The 18,281-nt window shown below is 35.9% G+C and overlaps 1 protein-coding gene across 1 annotated transcript in view; it reads left to right on the forward strand.

Moving 5' to 3' along the window:
• LYPLAL1 (lysophospholipase like 1) overlaps positions 1–17,782 on the forward strand; it is a 30,803-nt gene extending 13,021 nt beyond the window's left edge. The window contains exons 3-5 of the mRNA XM_005690576.3: positions 6,200–6,369; positions 14,940–15,055; positions 15,854–17,782. Of these exons, the coding sequence (XP_005690633.2) occupies positions 6,200–6,369; positions 14,940–15,055; positions 15,854–16,072 (505 nt within the window). The 3' untranslated portion in view covers positions 16,073–17,782. The remainder of the gene's footprint in view (positions 1–6,199; positions 6,370–14,939; positions 15,056–15,853) is intronic.

The following is an 18,281-nucleotide window of genomic DNA, read 5'->3' on the forward strand; positions in this document are numbered from 1 at the left end:
AGCCTGGAACCTAGTGACAGCGTCTGAAAGGTTGTGAATGACCTTTTGATTTTATGACTTTCAGGGAACAAAACTTGGTGACAAGCTGAATGGCAACGTCTTTTCTTTTCGTAGACCTTGAACATTTATTCCTGCTTAATATTTTACCAGTGTGTAATGGTTTGATTGATCGATTGATTGAGAAGCCACCCAGACGTTCTTTGCCAAATATACTTATTTATGGTAATAATGTCTGAGCTGTCTGATGCCAGCTAATGAAATGATTTATTTGAGGAAGAAGGCGAATGAGTATAACATATGTGCCAGTTTGTTTAGCTGCTTTAAAAAGCAATTTTACTTTCATGCTTTACTGAAAGGCTATTCTACCATCTTAGGAGAATTATGCATTCTTGATTGTTTTCTTAACAAAAAGATCTAAATTATTCTTTGTCTCATCACATTTTCCCTATTATCTTCCTTTGGACAGAATTAGTTTTGTTAGAGAACTGAGAGAACAAAAAGCTGCTAAATTGGTAAAACTTACATTCTGTGGAGCATCTATCTCTAATTAAATAAGGCACTGTCAAAGACAAAAAGTTAAGTAAGTGTCATTTTTTTCTATTAATGGCTGAGTTCCCAGAATGATTCATATTTTAGCCTATGATATCATCCTTTTTTAAGTGCTTAGACAGACAAGTAAACACTTAAGAGAAATAGAGTAAAATGAAAAGGGAAGTAGAAATAAGTCACAAGAGTACCAGTCTAATTCAGGCTTTAGCCTGAGTGTTGTGTGTTGCTTTCATTCAGAAGATCGTTGTGGTTTTAGTGGCAATTTCATCGGTTTGGGATTTAATTTTGTCTTAACAGTGGCATTAATGCTATATGGAAAGCACCTGCTTTCATTTTCTGAGTCCTGTTAAGAAAGTTAATCCTGAGAGAGGGTTCTGGGAGGAGGGGTGGATGGAATGTTTTCTCCCCTTCTGATTCCAATTTATCTCCCTGTCTTGAGCCAAGCAGCTTCTGAAGTCAGAAGGCCTACAGGAATGAGGGAGAATTTAGGCTCTGAAGGAGTCCCCATACAGAGCTAAGGCAGGATTTTATCTCACCCACTGAGAGCCCAGGGGATAATGCAGGAGAAGCCTTAGGTAAGGCCCAGAATGTGGCAGATCCTGGAAAGAGTGCAGTCTGTAAAAATCTTCATTCCTCCCAGATTCATGTCATAAAATGTTAATTCCCAGGCAATAATGCATTATTAGTTAAAATCCCACAAAGGACTTTTAAAGGGGATTATTTGAAATTATTTTAAAATTTACTGAATATTGGATTACTATTTCTTAGGTAAAGAAGATTAGATACCTAAGAATAGGCAGGACAAGTCTTGAGAGACATGTGGTGGTGATGGTAGGGAGAGGGGACCACCTGACTCAACCTCAGAATTTACTCTAAAACCATTGTGATGTAGTCAGTGTGATCCTAACACAGGAGTAGACCAATAAATCAGTAGAACAAAATAGAGCCTTTCTCAACCAGAATTCTTCCAGTGAGTCACAAAACAGTCATTTTCTCAGTTTTTGCCAAGGATAGAACTAGTAGCATTCTAGATGCTTTGGAGAGAAGTCCATTCATTATATGTAGTAAATGTATTAGGCATTACGGTTTAGTTCTCTTATAGGACCTACGGCGAGAGATACTAGGTTCTTCAGAACTGTAATGCGGCAGAGGTAAATTCTTGTAAAGGTGAACTTCACTTTATGAGAAAAGGTGTTTTGTTTTTATAGCAGTGCAGGCACAATTGGCACATAGGGGAGAAAATGAGTTTCAACCCTTAGGTCACATCATGCAGGAAATAAATTCCAGAGAAATTCAAAACTTAGATGTAAAAATGAAAGCAAAAATCTTAGAAGATAATCTTGGATTCTACCTGTAATAATGTCTGAATGGCAAATAAATCAGAATACCCCCAAATTTATTTAAACTAATTTAGTTTAATTTAAAATTATACCTCTCAGAGTACATCAACTGTAAAGTCTTTGATTTGGCTTAAAAAAAAGACACTTTATATACATATGTCAATATGCAGAAATCTATTTGGAAAAAATACTTGGACTACAAATGAACAATATTTAGATGAATAGTATACAGAAACACTTTGAAACTAGTGAGAAAAAATCAAAATTCCAATAGGAAGAAATAGCCAATGATACGAATAAGTAATTCCTTCACGTAGAGTTGTGAAAAGGCAGCATTAATCTATAGTGGCTGTATTGGAAGTGAATGGGGTTTGCTTGCAAGTGGACAGGATGGAATTTTCTAAAGTAAAGAAAATATTCTCTATCACTATGGAAATACTTTGTCAGAAGTCTTTGAACTGTGTATCTAAAAGCTGTACATTTATATATGTAAATTATATCTCAGTAAAGTTGATTTTAAAGCTGTAGTTACTGCCTTTCAGTGGTAATGTTTTAAAGTATGTTACTATCGTAATTAAAGCTGTGGGGCCAAAAGATGTTCTCTGACTTTTCTTGTAGAAAGGTGAATTTTTATAGCCTTCATGGAAGCAACTCTGAAACCTCTATTAAGATAAAATTATCAGATTATACCTTTCAGTCCAGTAGGCCTGTTCCACAAACTCTGTTCCATAGAATAAAAGTCTAAGTATGTAAAAACATGTATGCAAATATGTTTAATGCAGAACTGTCCTTAGTGGCTAAAACTTAGGTACCAAATAAATGCCCATTTGTAAGCAAATGGCCGATTAAATTATGGAGCATCTTAATTACAAGATACTATATAGCTATTTAAAAAAATGGGTAAGAACTACATCACATGAAAGGGTTTCCATGAGGTATTGTTAAAGGAGAAAAGTGTAATGCACATAAGAAAACCAGATAGGCTTATTTCATTTTTGAAAAGCATATAGTGCTGTTAAAAACAAATATAATGTAAAGAAACATCTTTTAATATATGTGTAGGAAAAACACTGAAGGATATATTCAAGAAGGTTGACGTCGTTTACCTAGTGTGAAGGGCAAGATATGTGAGGGGGTAGGAGAGGAGAAGAGGAATGGAGAGAGAAGCAAAAACAACCAAAAAGAGTAGGACAGTCAACATTGAAGAAGTACACATGCAGACAAAGTATTCCGTATTTGCAGCATTTCACATGTGTGCATAAATTAGGCCTCCATGGCTCAGTGGGTGAAGAATCCACCCGCAATGCCGGAGACATAGGAGGTGTGGGTTTGATCCCTGGAAAGGAAATGGCAACCCACTCCTGTATTCTTGCCTGAAAAATCCCCTGGACAGAAGAGCCTGGTGGGCTATAGTCCATGGGGCTGCAAAGAGCTGGACATGCCGGAGGCACAGGAGGTGCGGGTTTGATACCTGGAAAGGAAATGGCAACCCACTCCTGTATTCTTGCCTGAAAAATCCCATGGACAGAAGAGCCTGGTGGGCTATAATCCACGGGGCTGCAAAGAGCTGGACAGCACTTAAGCGATTGAGCACAGCACAGCATAAGCTAGGAGAGGATGTTAGGGTTTTATGTACTGGCATATAGATACTGGTAATATACATTCAAATTCTAGAAAGTGTGTTACAGAGTAAAGTTTATAACAGTTATATTTTAGTAAGTGAAAGAATCTCTTCAGATGAGTTCTTGTTAAATCTGAGTCAGAGCAACTTTCTTGTTTCTAGACTTCTTTCACTTTCTCTGAAAAAGTTTCCAGAATATTTCTCTTGACTTTTAGGTTCCTCAAGTGGATATCCTTTTATTTTGAAGAGTTAAGACTAAAACAGAACAGCAGTTGTATAATTCTCCTGTTTCCTTCTACACCACACCTTGATAGTGTTAACTTGATGTTTCCCACAGTCAGATCTGCGTAGACTGCAGAGTTCTTTTGCTACCATGGATGACAGAATGAAAACTGAATAGCTCTAGCTCCTTGGGTTTGCAGGGATTCCACTTGGCTTTTCACTAAAGAATATGCAAGGAAGCACAGTCAGATCTCAGCTGCTGTCTTTCAGCTGTCCATTTTTTTGTTCTGGCTATAAATTTTATGCTTTTATTTCACTAACTCTGGAGGTTGAGAATATATAGCTAATTTGAGATGGGGCTAACCGTTATGGCAGAAAGTGAAGAGGAATTAAGAAGTCTCTTGATGAAAGGGAAAGAGGAGAGTGAAAAAATTTGCTTCAAGCTCAACATTCAGAAAACGAAGATCATGGCATCTGGTCCCATCACTTCATGGAAGTAGATGGGGAAACAGTGGAAACAGTGTCAGACTTTATTTTGGGGGGCTCCAAAATCACTGCAGATGGTGACTGCAGCCATGAAATTAAAAGACGCTTACTCCTTGGAAGGAAAGTTATGACCAACCTAGATAGCATATGCAAAAGCAGAGACATTACTTTGCCAACAAAGGTCTGTCTAATCAAGGCTATGGTTTTTCCAGTAGTCATGTATGGATGTGAGAGTTGGACTGTGAAGAAAGCTGAGTGCCGAAGAATTGATGCTTTTGAACTGTGGTATTGGAGAAGACTCTTGAGAGTCCCTTGCACTGCAAGGAGATCCAACCAGTCCATCCTAAAGGAGATCAGTCCTGGGTGTTCACTGGAAGGACTGATGCTGAAGCTGAAACTCCAGTACTTCGGCCACTTGATGTGGAGAGTTGACTCATTGGAAAAAGTCCCTGATGCTGGGAGGGATTGGGGGCAGGAGGAGAAGGGGATGACCAAGGATGAGATGGCTGGATGGCATCACCGACTCAATGGACATGAATTTGGGTGGACTCCGGGAGTTAGTGATGGACAGGGGGCCTGACGTGCTGCAATTCATGGGGTCGCAAAGAGTCGGACACGACTGAGCAACTGAACTGAACTGAACTGAAAGCAATAAAAGTGTTGATCTAGAAGAAACCCTGCATCTGTGGTCAGCATTGCTTTAGATTTCTTTCAAATTATAGTGTATACTTCTGTCACTATTTGAGTTTTCTGTGGCCTTCTTACTTAGAACATAAAACCCATCTTTCACTGTCTCATAAATAGAAAGCAAGATTTGCTAAATGAAGATGTGTATCTTTTGTTGAACTGTCCTATTCCTCATCTTTGAGAAACCTTTGGTTCTCCATGTGTGTGTCATATATATATATCTCCCCATAAACCTCTCTGTGTTTGCTACAAGAGACTGAAAGAGTGTTTCAGTTCCCTTCATTCACCTTTACCAACATAGGGCTTGTCACCAGACTGCTTAACCCCTTTGTAATTGATTAAGACAGTATTTTGAATACCTTGGGATACACATGCATGTGCACACACACACACACACACACACACACACACACACATATACTTAAAAGAATCCAAAGCAAGATTCACTAATACTGTAGCCAGCCTACCTGATATTTTAATGTAAAGCATCTTATAGGATCAATCTTATTCAACAAGACACCCAGCTCAGGGAATCTTATCACATAGAATGTTTTGTTAAGTCCAACAAAGCACTCAATTTGAGACCTAAATTGAGTGTTGCAGACAGTGTTGGGATATCTGTATGAAGAGCACTTCCAATGAATATTTATATCCCATTAAATTCTTTCATTTCAAGGTTCCTGAGAAGATTTAAAAATAAAATAGCTCCAACTCCTGATTAAAAAAACAACCTGAAGACCCCTATTCTAAAGACAGTCTGCCTGGATGTAATCAAGAAACCTTTAAATTATTAACTCAGCTTTCAAACTTCTGTGCTACAAACTAACCATCGTTTAAAAGCACTTTGATGAATCATATTTTCTGCTCTTGAGGCCTGACTTTTTGCATGGACAGCCATTATTTATTTAGCTATGAATGCTTAAATATTGATCCTTACACTTTTAAAGTATATCAAGGCAGAAGTTTAAAGGACTAGTAGCTGATTGATTAATCATTTAAATTGAGTGGAAAAAAATACCATGCACACACAATATACCAAATATAATTATCCTTTTTTCATTGGGACTTTCTGGAGAGTATGAAACTCAAAAGATGGAGAAACTATGGTGAACTGGCATTAGTAAGTGTTAATAGAACCAAGGTAAGTATAGGAGACTTAAGACACACATGGGAATGTCTTTAGTATGAATTCTTTAGCTTTTAAAACATTAAAGAAGTTGTAATTAATTCAAGGCACTAATATTTTAGAAATTAAAAAGGTCTTAATTTTTTTTTCTTTTTTGGTTTTAAACAGGCCATATACTCCTTTGAAAGGAGGAATCTCCAATGTATGGTTTGACAGACTTAAAATATCAAATGACTGCCCAGAGCACCTTGAATCAATTGATGTAATGTGCCAGGTGCTTACAGATTTGATTGATGATGAAGTAAAAACTGGCATCAAGAAGAACAGAATATTAGTAGGTAAGATTTTTAGATGTTGGCAATTTAAATATTTTGATTCACTTGTTTAAGTCTATACTTTGAATTTTACTTGGAACATTATTTGGGAGCACTTTATATATCATATAAGACCTATTCATTGTTTCCCAGATAGCGCAGTGGTTAAAATCTACCTGCGACTGCAGGAGATGCAAGAGATGCGGGTTTCCTTTCTGGGTCGGGAAGGTTCCTAAAGGAGGAAATGACAACCCACTCCAGTATTCTTGCCTGGGAAATGCCATGGACAGGGGAGCCTGGTGGGCTATAGTCTGCGGGCTTGCAAGAGTCGGCACGACTTAGTGACTAAACCACCACCATCGTGTTGTAAGTAAGTTTAGAATGCACTTTGAAATCCTGTATAGACAGGATTTGAGCACATTAATAAACTGCCTTTGTGTTTATTGAAGTACTAAGCTATTCATTGAGTTAAGAAGCAATGTGATATAATGGATGGAATCCATTCTTTTCTGTCTTGGCTTCAGTATTCACTTTGTTAGTTAAAAGCAACTGGCCTGCCAGCCCAGTAACATCACCTTGCTGGGCCTTTGTTTCCTCATCGGTGTTTAACTGTGTTTCTGTGTTTAACACCATGTCACAGAGATGAATATAGAACATTATAGGAGTACTGTGAAGAACCTAGTAAAGGATACCAACTCATCTAGGGCATCATGAAACAGTTACAAGCTAGAACTCAAGATACATGAGTGTATAACGGATTCTGTCATTCGATCATTTAGCAAACATTTTCTAAGTACTGTGTGTCAGGCAATAAGTCGAATGCTCAGAGACACAGGTAAATACAACAGGATCTATGTGCCCCAATTGCTTACAACCAAGAAGAGACCATGAGGTACGTGTAATAACTGTCCTGCAAACTAGCCTCGACAAGCGCCCTAAAGCTGTATAACTGGCTGCTCTTCAAATAGAATGATCATGTATATTTATTTTTATTTCTCAGTACCCATTGCAATGCCCAGCACAGAACTGAATATTTATCATCAGTGGCATGATCTGATCAGTAAACTGATGATTTAAGAAATTGGAATTTAGATGAAGAAGTCATAAGTATTTGGAGCTATTAGGGAACAATTTAAGAAAAAAGTGTCAAAGATATATGAGATTTTAAGATGTGCAAATAAAATTTTAACTATTGTAGTATGGATATCTAGATATAGAGAGTGATATGAATGGTAAATAGAAGTAAAAAAAGTAGTGCTTGTTGTCTGACTGGACGTTAGATAATTTTAGCAGAAAGTTTATTGTGTGACTGAGCAGTGCCTATTGATCTCATAGTTCGACTAACAGCTAGAAGAGCATGGTGGCATAGTGACAAAAATAGTTCAAATCTGAAGTCCACCATTGCCCAGCTGGTTCATCACTTAATAACCTGCACTGATTTTCTGTTGCCTCATCTGTAAAGTGGGAATAATGATACAGTATCTATTTTACTGGGAGACTGAGTGAGTGAGTGAAGTTGCTCAGTGGTGTCTGACTTTTTGCGACCCTATGTGCTGTAGCCTGCCGGGCTCCTCAATCCATGGGATTTTCCAGGCAAGAATACTGGAGTGGGTTGCCATTTGCTTCTTCCGGAGATCTTCCCAACCCAGGAATCAAACCCGGGTCTCCTGCATTGATTGCAGGCAGACTCCTTACCGTCTGAGCCACCAGGGTAGTCCCTTACTGGAAGATGATGTCTGTCAAATACTTGGCTCGTCTTACAATAAAATAAATTCCTTCTGAGTCCCCTTTTATCCTGTATTCTATAGGATAGTAGGATCCTGAAGTAATCGATGACAGTGTGAATAAGTAGCAAATACACTTAGTACTCTTAATGTGCATGTGTTAAAGCATATATCACATTGAATTGTAACTGTTGATACTTACCTGCTTGTCTTTTCCCCCATCCCTATTCCTTGCCCTTCCCCATATCCATCAGTTATTTCATCTTATCCATTTTTGAAAAGAGACTATGTATGGATTGTTATAGGGTCAGAGAGTTGATAAGAATTTTGAATCTAGGTTTACTTCATTTTAAAGCCCATGATTCTTTTGTTTACCTGAATATTCGTATGAATATTTGTAAAACTCTTAATACATGTTGTCAAATTCTTTTCATGAAAACACTGTACCTGTTGGTACTTCTCCCACCTTTATTAGAATATCCGTCTTATTATACCTTGCTGAATGACACTGTCTTGAAAAGTCTTTGCTAAAAATAAGTAAAAAGTGGCAATTAATTTACACTTAATTTATTTTCCTTTGAATTCTGTTTGTTATGTTCTGACATGAGCAAGCTGTTTTTAGTTATCTGGTTTTTCCAAATAACATCTCAGATTAAGAAGTTATTCTTCTAGAATTTGAGTAGAATATTCTTCTAGAATATTCAAGTAGATTTTCTACTGACTTTTCCATAATGTTTTTTACATTTGTAATTCTTTGATTCATCTAGAATTTATTTTAGTTTCTTTCTACTATATCATGAAAGGTTTTAGTTATTTTCTGAAGTTCCAAGAAAACCTTATTAAAAGATGATCTTATTTATTAAGCAGTCCGCAATGTGATCAATATTTTATCATAGCTCCATTGAATTTTTAACAACAAATTTCATTTTAGAAGAGTTATAAATGACTAAAGTATGAAATTTGAAATTTATTACAAAATATATATGTAATAGGAAATTTATATGCACTTACATGATTATAAAATAATTGGGAAGGAGAAAATTTTCTTAGAATTTGTGAGGTGAGCCTATCAACTCCTATAAAGCCTCTTCCATAGCTTGAGATATGAAAGAGACACAGAAGTATAGATTCAAGGTTGCTTGTCTTTGTTACCTGTACTGTTAGTTATTTAACCATTCAATGAAAATACATCTTTGAGGCATTTCTATAAAGTTAAGCATGTGTGTCAAAATATATGTGATTCTTAACCTTCTTTATTAAAACAAAACACCTGTTACTGCCTCCTTTTCGTATGCTGGATTCTTCACATGGGTTTGCTGTTGATGCTTAGAGAAATGGCATTCTAGTCCTATCAGATTTCCCTTGTAGTTATTATTATATTTCTTTTTGTCTTACTGATCTGACTAAACTCTCAATTCACTTCAAAATGTGGTACATGAGGCAATATCATTATGTATTTGAATGTTTGTACATGCGTTTCCCAAGTTATAAATATCATAATTGCAAACACACTAACAGAGCTGACAGCAGTTTAACATGGTTAAGAACTTGGGCTGTGCACTCAGACTGCAAGTTTCTAATCCTAGTGGGTATGTGAGTGTCCTTAACCTCTGGGCTTGTGCGATAATAATAGAACTTAGAGAGTTGTGATAATTCAATTAATCAATTCCGGTGAAGGGCTTAGAAGCATGCCTGGCGTGTGGTGATGATGCTGTTAGCCGCTCTCTGTCCCACCTGCCCTGCTGTCTGTCCACGTAGCAGGAGGCCTGTCCTGGGCCGCTGCTGCCCTTGGGAGACTCTGAAGGAGCTCCGTGTCCCTTCCCTACCAGCTGTTTTCTTTCCCTAATGGTATACATGCTGATTTTCATTGCTCATAGATTGTTTAAGATTTTTAAATGTTATTTTTAACATTTTAATCAAGGAGGCATTCAATGAGAAGTCAAAGAAAAGTGCATTTGAGATGCTGAGTCATTTTTATTAAAAGAACAATGCATTTGAGATACAGGAAACACATTTTTAATGAATTCTAAGAGAAAAAACTTGAAAATTAAAAGATTAAAAAGGAAAACATGAGATAATAAGTACAAAATTATTACTCTTATTAATTTTGTTTAGTATGTGATAAAATTTCAGATTTAATATCATATACTGTGTCCTCATGGAACCCTTGTCTCTGAGATTGTGGTTTCAACCAGTATAGTTTTGTAAACAAAACTTTTCTCTATATTTGAATAATTGGCAGCCCATTCTTTTTTTTCTGGTTTTATTTTAATTAGTGATATTTTATTATATTAAACTTAATTTAAAAACAATGTTTTTATGGTATATGATATACCCCTTTTCCAATAGTTTATACAGCTTGCTACTGCTGCTAAGTCACTTCAGTCATGTCCGATTCTGTGCAACCCCATAGATGGCAGCCTACCAGGCTCCTCCGTCCCTGGGATTCTCCAGGCAAGAACACCGGAGTAGGTTGCCATTTCCTTCTCCAGTGCATGAAAGTGAAAAGTGAAAGTGAAGTTGCTCAGTCGTGTCCGACTCTTAGTGACCCCATGGACTACAGACAGCCCACCAGGCTCCTCCGTCCATGGGATTTTCCAGGCAAGAGTACTGGAGTGGGGTGCCATTGCCTTCTCCGTTACACAGCTTAGTCAGGTCAAAAATGATGCTTCTCATACTAAATTTAATTTCCAAATTATTCATAGAGACTTTTAAGTGCTGGAGTATCCAAAAAAAAAAAAAAACCAACTATCAAAAGCTTTACGTTATAATGAGGGAGATAACAAAGTGTTTTATACAATCCAAGTGTTATTGTAAAAGTATTTACAAGGTATATAGTGTGAACAGTGAAGAATGAACATACAGATTTTGTTGGGGGGGGGGGGGTGGGCAGCTGAAAACTGCTTCTTAGAAGAGATAATTTCCAACTGAGTTTTAGAGAATGAATGAGAATATGGCTGGTAAACAAGAAGGGAAACATTCCTGCCAGAAGGCAAGGGACACACTAAAATGCCTCAGGAACTACTGGTTTGGTGTACAGTTCAACTGCTAGGATTACTGAATTACATCGAGAGAATGAGTCAGTCGGATGAGCATTTTAAAAGGAATACACTGACAACACTGTGGAGGCTGAAGGCCAGGGGAAGAGGCAGTGGATCCAGTAGAATGAGGGACCAGCACATACAGTGTTTCAAGACTTTGGAAAGACAAGGCTGTAAGGTTACACTTAAGGACCCTGCACTCAACTGTAGGTTTTAGCTGAGAAAAGAAATTCTTTGTTTGCTTATTTTCATCAATGGGAATATATTTCTTTCTTAATGGAAAGAATAAACTTTGGTTCGATAGGAGGATCTGGGCCAAATCTTTAAATGTGCTTCTTAGAGACACTCATGAATCCTCAGCCTGTACATTAAGAATATCAGATGTAACAAAGTGTATTTTTATATATTTATACCACACATAATTCTTCAGAGTGTGTGGTAAAAATTAGGGGAAACACAAGCAGTAATTAGTGACTTTTAAACTACTTTCTGAATTTGGTATCATAGCTGTTCCTGGATTTAGGAAACCTGGATTCAGATCCTGCATTCTGAGAAAATTATTAAAATACAGTTTAACACTAAAAAGTATTTAAATTATACACATTTTCATATAGTATCTTTCTTGATCCTTCTAATAGGTAAGATAGAAAAAGATTACTCACCCTTCAGATAAGAAGAAAGTAAAATTCAAAGAGATTACTGGCTAAAATGGAGTTGGGACTAGAACCCAGATTTGTTGACTTAGTCAGAAACTTTGTCCCATAATGAGATTCCTTTTTTAGCCACTAGGTGGTGATAATTTGTTGTTAAGAGAAAATTGACATAATTTAGGTCTAATTTTGATCTGGGATGTATAGAATCTGACAAATCATAATGACCAGATCATAAAAATTTTAATAGTATGAGTGTATTAGCAGAATTGAAGCATGGATAATCATGTGCCTCTGGATTACACCTAAATACTTTACATGGATGCTGTAAATACCGATCATGAGGAAAGTGGTTAAGGGAATATGGTTAGTTAATACAACTGAATGTTATGTAACTGATATATACTGTATATACACATTTAGAAGGCACTTGGTATATTTAGTATGTGCTCAATGAATAAAAGAAAATAATTATAGAATTTCATAACTCTGTTTAAAAACATTCAAATCAGTATTACAAGAACGTAAGGTATAAAATTATACATATAGAGTGAGTTTAACTGCTAAAATAAATTTTTAAAACATGTCAGAGTTATATATGAGTAGTGATATTTTGGGTAACCCACTTTTTTTATTTTTGTAAGACGGAAACACTTTATTCAGTGGACATTATTAGCATATTAATTTTTTAAAAATTAAAATTAAAATGAAGGGATGGTTGCAGTTACCAAGATGAAACCTAGCTCTACAGTTTCCAGGCTCACTTTCCTGACATTATATATGTTTCTTCTGAAGATCTTAGAGTTAAAACTGGAAAGTGATAGCATCTTTCTACCTTCTTTCAACATATATATGTCTTAAATAACTTGCGTTTCTTCAACAATAATCACCACAACTTTTAAAACTTGGGATTGCTGTTCTAATAGCTTTCCATAGAAGATGATAAATACTCTATTTATCCTATAAACTTTATATAAGAGAAAATATACAAATATGGTTGCATAATTTATATGTTCCCAAATTTTTGAAACTTTATCACAATTCAGTCTGAAGAATAATTATATATAAATCTAATGGGAAAATTGTTGAAATTTGAATGTAGGGTGGATTTTATTGCATTTTAAAAATCCTATGCAACTGATGATAAACGTGAATTGTAAGTTCCCCATCCCCTTGCCCCCAACTTTGTTTTCAGATAGATTAGCTTGGTTTTCCCAGTGTAGTTTTTATACATTGTTACTGTTTTATTTCATTTAAAGAGTTCATAAAAGCTAGGTTTATTATTTTTTAACATGTTTTATTCAGCCTGTTAATCTTAAATGTATGTTGAAATGTTAACTCTTGACATTTTAATACTTTGCCAGCAACTATAAATATACATTATAAGTCTTACCTACAATGAGTTTTCTATTTGGTATTTACTCATTGAACAGTGTATTTTATATTGCATTTTAGACACTTATATGGAAAATGAATTCAAATAACTAGTCCTTTGTGTTAAATTTTCTTCTCTCAGAAGGAAAAAATATATAAAGTCCCTTTTCGTACTGGTGTCCACAATGTTAAAGGTGACTGTATTGTCAGAGGTCACTGGTGAGGAATTGCAGACTGCCTCACAAGATTATGAATGGATAAGGGACTTAGATTGAATCTTAAAATAATAAATTTTCAGTGAGTACATTTTTCTTCATTATAAATTATGAGAATTGAACTTGAGGTTAAATGTCTTTGGATGCCTTTGTTGAAAGTGACATTTCATATGTGAGAAAGTGTTTTCTTTTTAGTTTTTGTTGTTATTGCTGTTAGATTGGACCCATCAAGGAACTCTGAAATCACATAAAGTGATTAGTTAATAAAAGTGAAGTGATGGGCTGATTGCATTTAAGGTGTAAAATTTTCTCAGTAGGTGTGCTTTTATAATAATTTTTAAATATACTTTTGCTTACCAACCTATTTTTGTTCACATTTTGTCTTTGTATGACTTTTTTAAGATCTTTACCACTTTAGATTTAAATATCAAATTTAATTATCTTAGCTACATAATTTTCTTAATGAAACATTAGTTTCATTTTTGCTCAATTTATGAATTTTGAAGCTTTTTTCCTAATCATTGGTATGCAGCTTAGGTTATCTAGAACGTCATTGTCCAATAGCATAGCCCCTAGCCACATGTGAGTATTTTAAACTCCAAATCTAACTAGGTAAAATTAAATTAACATTTAGTTCCTCAGTCACACTAGTCACATTCAATATTTTGCTTAGGTGCATTTGGCAAAAGTATTATTTACGCTCTTGAATTTCTCCAAAAATAAAAACTGTGTTCCTACAGGCTTACTTTCTATAACATGTGGATTTCTTTTAAATCATGAGATGTCTTTTAATTCTCAGTCAAGCTAGGGAATATCACACTACCTCTCTAAGTCAGGCCACTCTCTCTGCTGTGTCATGTCCTGTCCCCATCTCCACATTTTGTGATGTGTCTCTTTTCTCCTCGAAAAGAAGGATCCATGTGTTTTAATTTGTATATCTCCAGTGACTAGTGTCACTCCAGTGACAGTGATTGGCTCATAAAAGACAATATAATTTTGTTAAGTGAATAAATTTTTTCCAGGCTTTTTTAAAAGGACATATATGTTTTAATTGTACCATCACAAGTTAGTTTCCAAAATAATACGATAATACAAAGATATTTTAACTAGCTCACCAAATTTTTGATCACCCTTCCTAATTCAAAGATCACTAAGCATATATGAAAAACTCTAGCTTATAGTTTGGCAACTAAGACAAAAAGGTGCATGTTATTAATTGTAGTGTGAGTACTCCTATAAGTATAAACAAAATATAAGTAGACATTAGACGTTTAAGTAAATAACACTTGTGTTAAGTCTCATATATTTTGAATTACGATAAATATTTTTACTTGATGACCAAGATTTATTTCTTTGTGCAATTCTGGTTCCTTTTATAACAAATAATTTTACTAGTGATGATGTAGATGGAATAGTGTTATTTACTCATGGCAGGTCTTTTTCCGGAAGATCTAAAGTAGACTAAATTTTTCTTTTGCATTGTATCCCTTTTAGGTCTACAGATATTTATGGAAGATTGGCATAGCTATATCTTGTTCCAAATTACCGTTATTCTGATGTTACTGACAAGTGAATTTTTGCTTCTTTTAGGAGGATTTTCTATGGGAGGGTGCATGGCAATGCATTTAGCATATAGAAATCATCAAGATGTGGCAGGAGTATTTGCTCTTTCTAGTTTTCTGAATAAAACATCTGCTGTTTACCAGGTAAGTTTCAGATTTTAAAGGCAAAACAGAAGAAAAAACATGAGACATTCACACACTGAAACTAAAACAACATTGATAATTACACAGTAACGGTTGCTTCACAGAGCATTCCTGGGAATTCATGGGCAAATTAGCTGTATTGATTAATTCCAGCTGGTCATTCTTGTGTAAGAAATGCCTTGTACAAAGAATATTGTTAATCAAAGTCTCAAAGGGGAAAGGATAAAAAGTATGTATATAATATATATGCATCCTGTATACATATTAAAAACAGAGATGATTTTAGCTAGGTTTGCTAATTATGACTTAATCAAACCAAAGAGTAAGTTACATGGCTGACACCTATTTTGCAGCATTATTCCCAATTAATTTATGAATGGAAGGTAACAGTGATAAGCCTCATTACCAGGAGGAGAACCAGCAGGTACAGAAATGAGAACAAGAATGCCATTTTTCCCTTGTGTTCCTCCCTCTCTCCACTCTTATGTGGAAAGGGTTGTCTTGCCAAGACACAAGGTTTCTTCAGGAAATGCTTTGACGGTTTTTGATACAGCCCTCTTTGGCGTAAATGCAGGTCCCACACAACTGCAGTTCCTGTAGTGCTATCAACCAGCCAAGCTCCTGAGCTTAGTCCATCAATATATATCTCGGACATCACCGCCACTACTGCTTTTTCCCCTTTAAATAATTGAAGCTTTGGTTAAATTGAAATTTTTCTGCTCTTCCTGACTTCCAAGAATATATACTGTCCTTCAATGAATTTCTCAAACTTCTCCATGTTTATATCCTCTTCTCTAGGCTCTTCAGAAAAGTGACGGTGTTCTTCCTGAATTATTTCAGTGTCACGGTACTGCAGATGAGTTAGTTCTGCATTCTTGGGGTGAAGAGACAAATTCAATGTTAAAATCTCTAGGAGTGAGCACGAAGTTTCATAGCTTCCCAGGTGTTTACCATGAGTTAAGCAAAGAGGAGCTAGAGAAACTAAAGTCATGGATTCTTACAAAGCTACCGGACTAAATCAAGATTGATGTGTTAATATACAAGTAGTGTCTTTATGAAAAGTGTTTTTTACTGTCTAGTTCTGATTTGATGAATAATTATTAAAATATTAAGAAATATCAACAGTTTACTTACTTGTTTTTGACATACTGAGCACCATAGATAGGAGTGCGATCTTATTAATGGTCAACATTAATTTAGGCAAACATCTGTGTATTATTTGTCAAATTCTTTGTAAATATTTGGAGGCCTTGTAAGTAATTGAATATTGAAATGTGTGTGTGTGCTCAGTCAGTTGTGTCCAGCTCTTTGTCATGCTTATGGGATTCTCCAGGCAAGAATACTGAAGTGAGTTGCCATTTCTTCCTCCAGGGGATCTTCCCAACCCAGGGATCGAACCCGTAGCTCCTACGATGGCAGGCAGATTTTTTTACCACTGAGCCAACAGGGAAGCCCAAATAACATTGTACCCCATGTTTACAGAGTGGTTTCCCATTATCTCACCTGATCATCACTAGAGCTTGATGAAGTAAACAGAACCAGTTGTTACTGGTATTTGATAATAGTGATAGAAGGAATACAGACTTTCCCAAAGCCTCAGGAGCGAAGACTAAAATCCAGGCTATCTGGTCTCAACAGAGCTCCCCTTCTGTGAACCCAGACTGCTGCTCTGCTCCAGGCCTAGGGTTCCAGTCGCTCTCCAGATCCTAGTCAGCACTCAGTATGGCCAGTCCTTTTCAAAGATTTTGTCCATTCTAGTGGGTATATAGTATAACACTTTGTGTTTCTAATTTGCTTTTTCTTAAAGCAATTTTTATATGCTCATTTGCAATCTATATAAATTGTTTGATGATATCTTTGTTCAGATCTTTCATGTGAGTTCTATTAGGCTGTTTTTCTTATTGCGCTGTAAGAGCTGTTTATATATGCTGGATAAAAATCCTTTGTTAGATAGATGTTTAACCAATATTTTCTTAATTCATGGCTTGCCTTATTTAGAGTGTAATTCAAAGAGCAGAAGTTTTTAATTTGATGAAGTCCAGTTTATTCATTTTTTAAAATTTATACTCTGTGCTTTTGAAGTCATATTTAAGCAATCTTAGGAAAGCCAAGGTCACTAAAATTTTCTCTTATTTTCTTCAACTAAAACACTCCTTTAGTGCTATAAATCTTCCAAGTTTTATATTAGAAGCATCCCACAATTTTTATATTTTGTGTTTTCACTTTCATTCAGGTCAAATCTTTCTAAATTCCCTTTTGATTTCTTCTTTGACCTTTGGGTTGTTTAACATTGTGTTATTTTGTCTCAATATACTGGGAATTTTCTACAGATCTTTGCTGTTCATTTCTAATGTATGGTTAAGAAAGTATTCTTTATATGAATTGAAACCTTTTAAATTCATTGTGCCTTTTTTTATAGCCGAGAATATGGTCTGTCTTGGTAAATGTTTTGTGTACCCCTGAAAGCAGTACATGCTGCTCAGGTTAGGTGGCATGTTCTATACATACCAGTCAGGTCAAGTTGGTTGATATTTTTGTTCAAATATACTGTATCCTTACCTATTTTCTGCCTCTTTATTTTATAAATTATTGAGAGAGGAGGATTGAAAGTTCCTACTGTAACTGTGAATTTGTTTCACTTGGCAGTTGCTTCAGGTTTTGCTTTATGTATTTTGAGACTGTGTTCTTAAATGCATAAACATGTAATGTTTATGTTCCTCTGATGAATTGGCCTCTTTTTCTTTGTGAAATGATAATCTTTATCCCTGGTAGATTTTTTTGAGGGGGAGGGGGCTCTGGAATATTTACTGTGTGATACTGTTATAGCCCCTCTAGCTTCCTTTAGACCCTAGCTGGTACTGGATCGTGAGGCTGTGCACACTGACTAGTGGGAACTCAGACTTTTCCCAGCCCTCTCTGAGCCTCAGTGATTGTTCCTTTTAGGTGGCTCTTCCTTTTCCTACGCATATCTGATGGTGAACACTCTGCTAAAGATTTGAGAGGGCCTTCTACAGAGCCCTGGCAATCTTGCAACTCTCTAATACTCTGTCCTGTAACTCTAAGCCTCTCGATCTTCTGGACTCCCTCAGCTCCCTCTGAATCTCCTCTCCACGCTGTGGCCTAAAAAACTCTTCACACAATAAGCTGGGCACTTAATCCTTCCTAAAAGATGCCTGTCCTGTAGTACGAGTGCCCAGTATCTGAAAATACAAATGTGGCCCAGCTT

Source organism: Capra hircus, chromosome 16 (genome assembly GCF_001704415.2).
Source record: "Capra hircus breed San Clemente chromosome 16, ASM170441v1, whole genome shotgun sequence".
Taxonomy (NCBI): Eukaryota; Metazoa; Chordata; class Mammalia; order Artiodactyla; family Bovidae; genus Capra; species Capra hircus.